Here is a 13,560-nt window from a genome sequence, read left to right on the forward strand (position 1 = left end):
TCGTCTAATTATTAGAAACGAAAAAATAATTCCAGAATTATGTGATAGAAAGAAGGAGAAAACGGACCTAGTTGGATCCATTTTGGCAGTCAAGGATTTAAGAGAGAAGAGGAGACCGAACATGAGCTTGTGATCCTGCTGGGGGCTGAGAGTCTTAAGTGGCCGATTCCATTCCCTGTACAGCAGACATACTCCATTCCTGTTGAACACGTATAGCATGTGGGCGTTATTCCCCGCTGCAGTCGGGACCGGCGGCGATGGACTGATCTCGGATCCTCCGAAAAATTGCATGCTTTGGGAGATACCTTTTTTCCTTTTTTTTTTTTTGCTTTTATCCTTGGGCGATACTAGTGGAGTTGAGCAACAGGGGGATGGGAGGAACGGGGATGAGCAGCGACAGCTAGGGGCCGGGGAAGGGTAGTGGACAATGGCTTGGCTTGGCTTGGCTGGCTGGCTGGTTAGAGAGGAGCGGAGGGGATCGGGCTATTAGGCTACTAGCAGTAAATTTTACTACTGCTAAACTTTTTTATGTTTTGTTTTTCAAGTTTGGGATTAAATTTGGGAATCATTGGTGCCTTGAAACCTACCCAATCATCAATTCCTCCCTTTCCTTTTTTTTTTTCTTTTGTGGAAGACTTGAAAAACCTCCCAATCTATGCGGGTACAGACTGCAGCGTTTTTGATGAATCTTTAAATTTCTTTCCAAAAATCTCATACCCACGTGGCCATACCCTGTAGCCAAAATCTTTTAATTCCCACGCCTTTCTGCCAAGCACCATGACCCAACAAATTGGCTTGACTAGCGTTCAGTTGATTCAACAACAACACATTACAACAACAACAACAACTGCGACTAGCTGTATTCACAATTACTAGTGGCCGAGGCACACTTCTTGTGTGCACAACTAACAAAAAAATTATATAAATATTTGTTAAAATCATTCTTATGAGGCAATTTTATATATTTTTAATGCATATGGTGAAAAATTCACCAAAATAAACTATGCAAAATGTAAATAGATAATTGTTTGGCAGTGGGTGTAATCAAAAGAGAGACAGAGGGAGCTAGTGAACAATTAGTTATAAAAAGTAATTTAGAAATATCACAAAGTGACAGATTTTAGTTTAATCTCCTCCTTTTTATATATGGTACATAGTTAATCAAACTTATTGACTTGTCAATGATCCGATGCTTCAATCGGTGAATTGGAAAAAAAAAAATCATCAATTAAGCTGCGTCTAACCACCAACATAAAAATTATATTGTTTTTATAATTAAAAAAATATATTATAATATAGCTATTATGCAGCCCACGGTTGAATCGGTGACTCGATCACCTCTCTGGATTGAGTTCCGAGTTGGGTTTAATAACTATGATCTAAGTCAATCTAGTTGAAAATACTAGTAATTGAGCATATTTTTTCCTTCTATTTTTGGAAACTTACAAAAAGAAAAATGGAAGTATCGTCTTTCTTAAAAATCAATTAGTTTTTTATTAACAATAAAATTGTGTAGCTTAGTCATTCTAAGAAGGATTAAACTTTCCTATACCATCAATGTAGACTTTTTTTGTTTTAACATAATCAGATTTGAGTATATAACACGTGTAAAACAAGAATTTCAAATCTAAACTAAAGGTTAATATGCATTGGTACATATCAGTGCCCAAAAAAAAAATTGTACACCCAACACCTCAGGGAAGAATAATTCATACACGATCGTAGACCGCGTGCAATTGCGAATACGCGTGTTTTAATCATTTTTTTTAGAGGAAAAGAGATTAATACGAACTTAAAAATTTTATGCAGGAAAGAGCTAAATTTGTAGGACGATTAAACCCCAGTGAGCAGGGTTCACCCACTAGGGGCCGGTAACCTTTCCCCACTTCCTTTGTGTGCTTTTCTGATTACCCTACATTATGAACTGAGGGTAGTCTTGGCGGACTTTGTCTATTTATCAATTGCATTTCGTTCCCACCATCAATTTATTGCGAACCTTTTTTTTATCTTTCACCGAAAACCCAGAAATGAAGTAGTAAAATCCATTCAATGGCCAGAATTCCTGGACAGTTTAGTGACCCTCTGCTATAACTGCTTCATGGGCCAAGGAAACTCGCAGACAGACAAAATTTAAGAAGCATTACCAATCTAATCGCAATAGTAACGGCCATAAAAAGAACAAAATTTTCACAAACACCATCGCTCAATTTATATTTGCAAGTTAAAGTCAGAGTCATCACAGCGGGGAACAGAAGACGAGAAATAAAAACACTCATTCAGACTGGACCAAAATTAGAAGTCCTGAACACCAAAGCATTTGAACTAGGAAAAGACAGAAATATGTCACAAAACACCAAGAAAATCAATATTCCCATTTTTTCATCTCCATGCCATCTGGAGGGCTTCCTTCAACCTTCTTTGCACCAACTTCTTTCCAGTTCGTTGATAAAACTGTCCCATTTGACTCAACCTGTTACACCAGACAAAATATTACTCCCAACCCATCAAAAAGTTACAAGCAAACACTCGGGGAACCTGAATTGAGAGGACCCATTCAGCAAGGGCCGAAAATCTTTCCAAGTTTCAAGGATTATTGTTGTTCAAATAGAACAGCTACAAAGGAAAGTTATAAAATGGCAACGAGGAAAGGACCATCAGAAATTCTTAGGAAATGGAGGTAAGAGTCTTACAAAAGATTTCATCATGGCTCTTCTAGTGTCCTCATCAGCATCTTTGTATATGTCTCTGAAAAATTTGTTAAGAGCTGCATCACCATCTAGTTTTTCATCTTTTTCCTGAAGATGTCAACAGAGTGAATCAGCCAAAACACTTCCTAGCATGTGCTACACGTTTCACCTCAATGCAAAAGAAAAGACCAATAGAAATAGCAGAGATAACATGTATACCTCCTTTTTCATTTGAGCCTCAAGCTTATCCCAATCTTTTGTTGCTCTCGAGGATGGGTAAGTGGGTCTTTGACTACCTGCAAAATGCAAAGGTACGACGGTAAAGCTTATCAACTGTGACCAATATCTTATCTCTGTAACATCTTGGGAGAATAAATGCATCTCAAGTTTGAGTAACTGTAAGAAAGCCATATATACCTGACCACATGGACATTGACTTCACGAAAAAAGAACCAACATAGACAGCACACAAAAACCAGTTTCTGTTCCACTTTTAATTTCCGGAAAAAAACAAACTTCTTAACCAGGCCTACTGGTGCATTTTCAGACAATCTACCAGTGCACAGCAATTATTTCCAGGCTAGCAAAGAACTCGTGCAACTAAACCTACCTGATGAAACATTTATCCTCTGCAAAGCCACATTATCCCTGCTATACTCGAGAGACGCCCAGTGTATAGCTTCAGCTTTTGCAAGGCAGATTTCAATTTTTGTGGACAGAACTTCATATCTGCAATTTGCAGGAATGATCTGTTTATATGAAGACAACACCAAAGTCCACAAAAAAATTAGAAAGTTAATGTAAAAACATAATTTTCTGACACCATAAAAAAAAGAACACGATTTACAAAGACCCACTGGCCGTGCATAAATTAATAGCAGGAATGAAAAGCAGAGTTTCACTGCTTTAAAAGTCTAATGATGATTTATAGTAAACTCAGGTTTTTTATCATTAATAATTCCTAATCAGACACATGTCGCAAATATTTTTACCCATGATGCATACACTAGTTCATACAAAACTCAGTCTCCTGATGTTTCAACATGCCGATTGACCAAAGGATAGTTCCAGCTACCATATGACAGTTAAGTGTTATGAGACACTAGAGAGCAGATATCTCTTTGCCAGAACTATAATATCAAGTTAACATTTTACCTTTCCAAACAATCGTGGTTGAAAAGTATATGTATCTTCACCAGGCACATCAATAGTAACACTAAGCTGCAAAGCAACAAAAAGGAAAAAGGAAAGTCAAACCATCTTAAGAACATTAAATGGTGTGAACCATGTTTAAGAATCTATAGATATCAACAGAAAGAATGAACATACTATTTGTTCACCAAAGTCCACTGTAACATTTTTTGCTGGTATACCCTTTGCAAATATAGTTACAACAACTTGCTCTGGTTTTTGATAATATTCATGCCTGCAACACATAATTTTTAAGCATAAGTATCCAATTAATCATCAGAAACTTGAATCTTAATCAATTCAAACTGTTAAGGCACTAGAAAATAGCATGCCGACAAAAGGTGGTATTACGAATCTATCAGCACGTATAATAAAAAACTTTCCAACAATTAGCTAAATGGTCAATCAACATCAAAGTAACACTACTAATGACAGACTTCTTAATACTTTATTGGCTTGCCTCATAGAGGAACCATTGGCCAGGTTATGAGATCTGACCAACCATGGCTATGGTAAACATTCCAATGTTGCAACAGGTTGTATCGAGTCTTAGAGGATGCCATATGGAAGAGAAAAGGGAGATACAAGTTTGCAATAACCTGTATTTTGACTTGGCAGATGACAAACTAGTAGTCTGGTTGGATATACTGATGGCTGGCTCAGCAACCTTCGGAATTGCAGCAGTTGTATCAACAACTATTGGGGCCTCCGGCGATTTGTTTGGCAACACTCCATTTTCCTCTTAAATTGAAAAGGAAACAAAATCAGAAAACAAATTAAGTTACATAAAGATTACCTAGAATGTAATAGAAGCTATTTTGCATGTAAGCCACAACTTTAAAATTTCAGAGATAAGCACATAAAGATATACATACAATTTTTTTTTTTTTTTTAAAAAAAGGGCAACATTTGACAGACATCAAAAGAAGCCCCATTCGACTGCATGAAAGGTGCAACTCACACCCAACTATCAAAATCCCAGCCAAACAAAATCAGTGGTTCTCTTCAGAGCTTGGCAGTTGGCAGCCTTTTCAGCTTCCGATGGACTCATATGAGGTCATTGAGCTGATATAACGTACGCAGATGTACATACATGCACAAATAGTGGGAGTTTTAATTCTTTTCTTTCAAGCATGCTCCTAGACAACCCTTTTTTTGTATTCTATAATGACTCAGCTTATTAACCCTGTCATTCAACTTCATATCATGGGGAAGTCTCTTTTGAAAAAGATATATACCATCATGATATTCCATAAATTTCAAATTAAGGTATGTGGTCAAGGAGGAGAAACCAGTTTCCCCACCGCAAAATTGATCTATGAGCAAGAGGCGTCCATAATCTTAAAAACAAGTCATGGACAATGACATTACTATTATCCTACTACAATCATGTCAAACAGCAGAACTGTCAAATTAAGCTACATAGTTGTGAAGGAGAAACCGGTATCCCCACAATGTGAATTGATCTACGAGCACAAGGCACCAATAATTTAAAAACAAGTCATGGACAATGACATTACCATTATGCTATTAAAATCTATGCCAAACAGAAGAGTTGTACCTGCAATGCGCTGGTCACATTCTTTAATCAAATTATTGAATCTTGAGTCACCAGGTGCTAAAGAAGCACCCACTTCCAAAGCTGTCTTGGCAGTCTGGTATTCCTCAAGCTTGATGCAGGCGAGACTGCAAGGAAAATAAATGCTACTAGTCATTCATGAGGATAATCATAATGAAGTGCAGTTGGACAGTTGTATACACTTGAAATTCATTCAGTGCCATAAATTAATATGTGTAGCCAACTGATTTTCTAATGGCCCAATAAGGGAAGCCACAAGATAATCTCCGTGTGGAAGCTGGACAAAGTTTTCAACATGGATAACCGCATAAAAAGGGAGGTAAGTCTCAAGTGAAAAGAAAGAAATTTTAAAAAATACAGAGAGAACAAAACAAGTCCTGGGCGCAAACAGCAACAATGCCAAGAATATCAGTAAAGTAAGAGGCATAGAGATGCACCAAAATACTCACCCTTTCCGGAAATATGCTTTGGGCATGGAAGGATCCAATTCAATGGCCTTGTTCGCATCAGCAACAGCTTCTGCTCATGGGAATCAATATTCATGTATTAGGGCACACAAAATACAACTCAACCAATATATCTGAACCAGCACTCCTCCATAACATCCATACAAGACAAAATACAAAAACCTTTCATGTTAGTGAGTTGGTTCGTCCTTTTATCAACTCAAGAAGCATTACCAATTCCAAACAAGAAAAAAAAATTAAATTTTCTAGAGTAGACGAATAAAAGTAAATAATAAAATCTGTCTACCGTGGTGTGAACAGTTTAATGAAGTGATATTCGATCAACGAGAAAAAGTGGCAAAAAAGTCAAGTGAGAAGGCAAAACTATATGTCAGACATTTAACTAAATCTTTAGACATTAAAACGAGAAACAAAACGTGCCAAAAAAGATGGTTGAGCTATTGAAGCAAGCAACCTTCCTACATATGCAACATGTAGATAAGCAACAATAGATTAGTCGAATAGATCCCAAAAATAGGAATACTGTATAGCAAGCTAAATAGGAATACTGTATAGCAAACTAAATAGAAATACTGTATGTTGAATTTAAATAAGGATTTCGTCGCTCCTAAAAATATACAACCGAAAAAAAAAAAAAAAGGATTTCATCGGAAGAATAAAATACCGGTGAAGTTGTTGAGTTTGATGTTGGCTTGAGCGCGATCAGCAAAGAGCTCAGCGTTCGTAGGGCTAACGGAGATGGCTTGAGAATAGAGGTCAACGGCCAGCTCGAAGTGGTCGTCGATGAAGGCTTCTTTAGCCCTGGTCTCCAGATCCGACGATGCCATGGTTCGCTTCTCAGAACAGAGCAGAGCAGGACAGGATAGGACAGGAACAGTCTCGCAAATAGATAAAAATAGAAGGCTCTAGAAAGGGGAAAGCGCACAGGGCTTTATCACTCTACTGGAACACCGCCGATGCTTGACTTCAATCACTAATAAAAATACTTATGCTACCGCTACCAAGATACCGCCGATGCTTGGTTTCAATGACTAATAATAGACTAGTATTCGGTTTGTTTAACGGTATATTATATATATATATATATGGGGTTCTCGTTAACATAATATTTTAGATGTGATATTTTTAAAAATATTACATAATTTAAAAATTAAATAAATATAAGGAAGCATAAGCAACATTAAATAAAAAAAATGTATACAAATTCAATTGATCATAAAAATTGTTGATATATTTATATATATAATAAATTAGCTGAATACTAGATTTGATAGGACATTCATTCAAAAAACTCTATAATATAGTATATAAATGTGATAAGACATCCGTTCAAAAAATTCTATAATACAATATATAAATTCAATTGATCGTAATAATTGTTAGTATACTTTTATATATATATAGGGTATATATATATATGGGGTTCTCGTTAACAAAAATATTTTAGATGTGATATTTTTAAAAATATTACATAATTTAAAAAATTAAATAAATATAAGGAAGCATAAGTAACATTAAATAAAAAAAGTATATAAATTCAATTGATCATAAAAATTGTTAATATACTTATATATATAATAAATTAGCTGAATACTAGATGTGATAGGACATTCATTCAAAAAACTCTATAATATAGTATATAAATGTGATAAGACATCCGTTCAAAAAATTCTATAATACAGTATATAAATCCAATTGATCATAATAATTGTTAGTATACTTATATATATATATATATGGTAAGTTAAGTAAATACTGAATGTAACAGAGCATTCGTTCAAAAAACTCTATAATATTTTACGGGTTTTTTTAAATTTTTTTTATTTACGTTGTTAAAAGTATTTTTACTAGTACTATACCACTGCAAATTGCGAACGTTTTGGGAAAAGACTGGGAAACCCTCTTGTGAATCCAATTATTTGCGAAGGTTGTGGGAAAAGACCGGGGAACCCTCTTGTGAATGTGAATGCCCAATTATTTGCGTAGTAAGAGTGGAATATAGCTTTTTCCTTTGATTTTTATTCTATTTTCCGATAGACGTCAATTGTTTATGGAAAAAAGCTGTCCTTTGGTTGTTGAACGTTATTATAAACGGATAAGCCCTATCCGTTTAGAACATTAGGGGTGTTTATGGATCGACATCAATACAATTGTAATTTCACAGACCTAGTTGCATATTTTGATCCAATATAAAATTTCATTTCGTTTACTAACCCTATTCAACTAAGTTAACCCGGCATGGAATATGGTCTAACCTGTTCAACTGGTAAAGAAAACGATTGTACAACTCATATCCAAAGTATAAAGGAGCAGTCAATCTCACAGTACTAAAAGTCCACCAACAAAGTACATGATCAAAAGACAATTAAAATGCTAAATATTTCGAACATTTATTTTATTTTTGTCTTCATCCGTTTTAGAAAACTATTAACTCGTTCTTTGATAAAAATGTAAGAAAATAAAGATAAGCAGAGTGGTGGAGTGCACAGATCTTATGATCAAGGAATAGAAAATTTGGACGGTGAGAACGAGTTAGAATTAACTGGTTAAGTAAAAAAGTTGCAAAAAAAAATATATAAAGATATGATGAGTCTCTTAATTTACTTGTAAACGAATAGATCGTTAAGTTTTGAGATTTGCATGCGGGTTACCCTAACTAACCCTGTACATATGCAGGAATTGCGGTTAAAAAAAAAAACCATAGTCGTAACTTTTCTTTTTTTTTTTTAAGGATAGGTTCAAGTAATTTAATCATTTTGGGAGAGGATTGATTTGAATGATAAGGTGCGAAGGATTATAAGTAGGAGGTTTTGAAACCTTCCACTTATCAAAAGGAGAAAAATCTGATCATTTTCAAATTTGAGGACAATTACCATATATATATATTAATTTTGTAGGTAGTTAGCATATTTTTCAATTTGAACCAATTCGATAATCTTGACTAGCCACTTTTCTAGTTTGTTGTTGAACACCCCAACTAATGGTTTTATAAGAAGCCTAATGCTATCTAGTCATTGATACACACTTGATGCATATGTACATTAAAAAAAGATTTATCTTGATCCGTAAATCATCATTTAGTGTAAAAAACATATGAAGTATAGTGAAGAAGAAAGTGTACGAGTAATTAGTTGTGATGAAAACTAATTAATAACCTACATAAAATCGTGAGATAGTAGGCTATGAATGAAAAAGCCATCAGGCGATCAAAAGTTGTTGAATTCGTGAAATCTGCTTTATTCTTTACAAATGGGTCATCACATTCACATAATCTTTGCCCAAAAAAAAAAAGGGTAATTTGCAAAACCACTTCTTGATACATGAAAACTTTAGTAAATAGAGAAAATTTAAGGCCCCCTTTTGGATTGCAAGTTGTCAGAATTTTTATAGGAATGATATATCATAATCATGTGATGTATATAAGATAAAAAATACTCCCTCCGTTTCACTTTGATAGTTCTAGTTCCTTTTTCGTACAGTTTACGAAAAAGTAGTTAACTTTGTTGGAACAATCAATTTAGATAGCTATTTTCCTAAAATACCCTCACATTAATTAGAGTACAACTTTATGGGAACTTGAATTGATGGTAAAAAAAGAATAAACTCTCATTAAATGGGGTACAACAACTTACATTGAATAAGGATATTTTAGAAAAATTAAAATACAACTACATTCTTCAATTGGAAAGTAGATTACAATTTGAGACAGACGAAAAAGGAAAACATGCCTATCAAAGTGGAACGGAGGGAGTATAATTAAGAAATATATGAAAAATTTTTTGTGCCAAAACTTGCAATCTAAACGAGGCATTAGTAGCCAACTAGCCATCTAACGAGTTTTCCGAGCTCCGCGTTTGCCAATCGATTGTGCAACTCGTTCATCGTGTGATAAAGGAACGGCATCTTTTTAGTTTTTACCACTAATCGTCTGGAAAATAGAAGGCACGTTTGCTTGAAGGCTAGAAGCGTCAACCGGTAAGCATCTTCTTTCAGACTTCTTAGCTGCTTCCTCATTTGGCATGTGAATAGTACACGCCTCGGTAAATGTTACTATGGCCGTGTTTGGTTTGTAATTTTTTTTAAAAGATTTTTTGATATATTTTTTAATTAATTTTTTAATTTACATATATTATAATGTATTTTTTTTTATAAAACTTTTAAAAAATAGGGCTGTGTTTGGATCAATTGTTTTTGGAAGAAACTGAGTAATTCAAACGGTCTTAATTAATTTATTTCCTTTTTAAGCCATTCAAATTTGTTTTGAAAAGTTTCACAATATGTCATGGCGAAATGCCTTGAGGCTTTCACACAGGACAGGACCACACAATTTCGAAGAAACCTGCTCAAAGATTGTATCATATTGCAATAAACAATTACTGAAAGAGGGCATTTGTGTCCACAGCCCAATTATCAAAGCGGGTTTTCAAGATAATTTATGGATCAGCAATAACTTGCTCGCTCTATATTCAAAATGCTATGGAGTTGTTCATGCACGCCACTTCTTTGAGGAAATGCCATACAAGGATGTTGTGTCCTGGTCTGGATTGTTGTCTGCTTATGTCAAAGATGGTTGCTACGAGGAAGCTCTTGAGCTGTATGATTTGATGAAGTTTTCTGGGGAATGCCCAAATGAGTATACGCTTTCGATTGTGATCAGGGCCTGCTCAGCTCTTCGGGATTGTAACCAAGGAACTAAAGTCCAGGCCTGTGCAACAAAGAATGGTTTTGATTCAAATCCTGTTTTAACTAGCAGTTTGATTGATATGTACTCTAAATGTGATAACAAAGAAGCAGCACAGAAGATATTCATGAATATGCGGAATGGTGACACTGTTTCTTGGACAACTATGATCTCTTCATTTATCCAAGAGGGGAGCTGGATTACTGCGCTGCGACTCTTCATATGCATGATCAAACGAGAAATTCAACCAAATGAATACACGTATGCAAAAATTTTGAGCGCATGTGGTGGTCTTACTTATTTAAATTCTGGGAGATTAGTCCACGCCAGGATGTTAGTCTTGGGCATTCGGCTGAATTTGGTTTTGAAGACAGCTCTTACTGACATGTATGCAAGATGTAAGAGAATGGAAGATGCTATGAAGGTCTCAAAGCAAACTCTTGAGCAAGATACAGTTCTATGCACAACACTATTGAGTGGCTTTTGCCATAACTTGGAGATCAAGGAGGCTGTTGATGCAATACAGCAGATGGTGGCCCATGGGATCACTCCAAATAGTTATACATATGCTGTAGTCTTGAATGGCTGCTCATTAGCTCTGACATTGCAATTGGGGATACAATTTCACTCAAGGGTTATTGAGATTGGTTTGGAAAATAATGTTTCTGTTGGAAATGCACTCATTGATATGTATTTGAAATGTTCTGGTGGAATAATTGACGCTTTTAAAGTATTTGAACAAATAAGGTCACCAAACATCATCTCTTGGACTTCCTTGATTGCTGGCTTTGTTGAACATGGTCTTGGATACGAGGCTTTTCAAGCATTTGAAAAGATGCAGTTTGCAGGGATAATGCCAAATTCTTTTACCTTGTCCAGTATCCTTCAGGCTTGTGGAATGATGAAATCTGCAAATCATACAAGAAGGTTTCATGGATACATAATCAAAATGAACATTGGCCATGATATAGTTGTGGCGAATGCTCTTGTTGGTGCCTATGCTGGACTCCATATGGTTGATGATGCATGGCGTATAATAGGTGAAATGCATCATAGAGATGTTATCACATATACAAGCATAGCGAGCAAACTTAACCAATTAGGACTTTTTGAAATGGCTTTGGAGGTGATCAGTTACATGCAAGAAGATAACATTGAGATGGATGGGTTTACCCTGTCCACTGTCTTGTCAGCATCAGCCAGCTTAGGTGCAATACTGCAGGGGAAGCAACTTCATTGTTACGCTATTAAATCTGGCTTCAGTGGCTGGACCTCAGTCTCAAATGGTTTGATTGCTTTTTATGGCAAATGTGGGTGCATGCATGATGTAAAGAGAGCCTTTGATGAAGCTTGTCAGCCAGACGTAGTCTCATGGAACAGCTTGATTTTCAGCCTAGCAGTTAGCGGTCACTTCTCCTCTGCTCTCTCCACTTTTGAAGACATGAAGTTAGCAGGAGTTAGACCTGATTCCACAACAATATTGGCGGTTCTATCTGCTTGCAGACGTTGTGGTTTGGTTGATATGGCTTTAGAATATTTTCATTCTACTAGAGAAGCAAATGATGCAGTCCCAGAATTAGAGCATTACGTTTGTTTGGTTGACCTACTAGGCAGAGCTGGCAGGATGCAGGAGGCAATGGCTATAATAGAGACGATGCCTTTCAGGCCTGATGCATTGATCTACAAAACAATGTTGAATGCCTGCAAAATACATTCAGATGTACCCCTTGGTGAAGAAATGGCAAGTCGAGGTCTTGAACTTGAACCTTGTAATCCAGCATTTTATTTGCTTCTTGCAGACATGTATGAGAACTCCGGCAAATCTGACCTAAGAGAGAACCTGCGCATGATGAAAGAGAGAGGCATAATACAGAAAGATTATAGCAATAGCTGGATGGAGAAAAGCAACATGGTCCCTCTGTTAATTGCTGGATATGTACCATCTTAACATGATACTTGAACATAGCAGACAGAATGTAAAGCTAAAATGGTATTCATACAAATGCTCGTGAGAATCCTAATCTCACAGTCTCAGATTGGAAGTGGCACGTGGTCTTCTTTACAACAGGTTTGTAAGCATCCCAGACAATATGTCTATGCTTATCATGATTTGTTGCGAAGAAGGCAACACATGTTGATATTATAGTTTCCTCGACAGACAACAGCTTCAGTGTTTTAATGAGGTGAAGGTCCCAGTAAAGCTTACTGGATGTGGTATAAGCAAGATAAGGAAATGAACCAATTGTGACTGAGCTGCTTTCAGAATTCAGACAGAAAGATGTTTTTGCTTCATGAGATGCTGAAAAGATACATTCTAACTGGCAAGTAACTTTTTTCTTTTTTTTTCTAGATTCAAGTTCATATAACCGTCTCTATTGTCATTTTTCAGAGTTTCTCTGTTTAAAAAACTGTACTCGCTGGAGGAGATTCTTTGACAACTAGTCAACTACAGTGAGGAGGTGAAGGGATGTTAGCTAGCAGAAATTTCGGCTTTCGGACCAATGGCAACAACTCGTTTTTCATTTACTTTGGATTGTGGGATATGGTCGATTTGGATTTGAGATTCTTATCCAAATCCTTTATATATCTGGTTTCCCAATAGGTATCTGGAATTCTGGACTTGAAATCCAACATAAAATTCAGAGGGATTTTGGGAGTTTAAAATTACTCGATTTCAAAATCTTCCATATAGATGTCATTACCATTCTCAATCTTAGACCTTTCTCGTTTAAGGTGTATTTTCTTGTAGCCTACTGTTCTGTGAGCATGTACAAATCAGGGAAAAATGGCCGGCGGCCATTGTTGCCTGACAACGACAGAACAGCTAGGTGTAGACTAAGGAAAGGGCTAGAATTTGAGTGCCTCAATATTTGGTGGATGCGTGTGTGATACAGAAGTTATGTTGGCAATTATTGCTATCGCCATGCAGGAAAGGCGAAAAGCGCCAGAGACAGA

General features: G+C 36.0%; 3 protein-coding genes across 3 annotated transcripts; 2 read left to right on the top strand and 1 right to left on the bottom strand.

The window, feature by feature from the left end:
• Nucleotides 1-2,171: 2,171 nt before the first annotated feature.
• LOC113758596 (protein SGT1 homolog) lies at nucleotides 2,172-6,940 on the bottom strand. The gene is made up of 10 exons (XM_027301378.1): nucleotides 6,589-6,940; nucleotides 5,907-5,976; nucleotides 5,440-5,564; nucleotides 4,478-4,619; nucleotides 4,017-4,113; nucleotides 3,843-3,908; nucleotides 3,298-3,436; nucleotides 2,907-2,983; nucleotides 2,691-2,795; nucleotides 2,172-2,470 (listed from the first exon to the last, which is right to left on the bottom strand). Exons 1-10 carry the CDS (start codon nucleotides 6,749-6,751, stop codon nucleotides 2,363-2,365), a joined length of 1,092 nt encoding a protein of 363 aa, XP_027157179.1. The 5' UTR covers nucleotides 6,752-6,940; the 3' UTR covers nucleotides 2,172-2,362.
• Nucleotides 6,941-10,201: 3,261 nt separating this feature from the next.
• On the top strand, nucleotides 10,202-11,507 carry LOC113758594 (pentatricopeptide repeat-containing protein At5g52850, chloroplastic-like). Its single transcript, XM_027301375.1, has 2 exons — nucleotides 10,202-11,445; nucleotides 11,495-11,507. Exons 1-2 carry the CDS (start codon nucleotides 10,202-10,204, stop codon nucleotides 11,505-11,507), a joined length of 1,257 nt encoding a protein of 418 aa, XP_027157176.1.
• A 10-nt stretch (nucleotides 11,508-11,517) lies between these two features.
• On the top strand, nucleotides 11,518-13,343 carry LOC113758598 (pentatricopeptide repeat-containing protein At5g52850, chloroplastic-like). Its single transcript, XM_027301380.1, has 2 exons — nucleotides 11,518-12,673; nucleotides 12,764-13,343. Exon 1 carries the CDS (start codon nucleotides 11,555-11,557, stop codon nucleotides 12,551-12,553), a length of 999 nt encoding a protein of 332 aa, XP_027157181.1. The 5' UTR covers nucleotides 11,518-11,554; the 3' UTR covers nucleotides 12,554-12,673; nucleotides 12,764-13,343.
• Nucleotides 13,344-13,560: the final 217 nt, after the last annotated feature.

Source organism: Coffea eugenioides, unplaced genomic scaffold (genome assembly GCF_003713205.1).
Source record: "Coffea eugenioides isolate CCC68of unplaced genomic scaffold, Ceug_1.0 ScVebR1_596;HRSCAF=1297, whole genome shotgun sequence".
In the NCBI taxonomy this organism is placed as follows: Eukaryota; Viridiplantae; Streptophyta; class Magnoliopsida; order Gentianales; family Rubiaceae; genus Coffea; species Coffea eugenioides.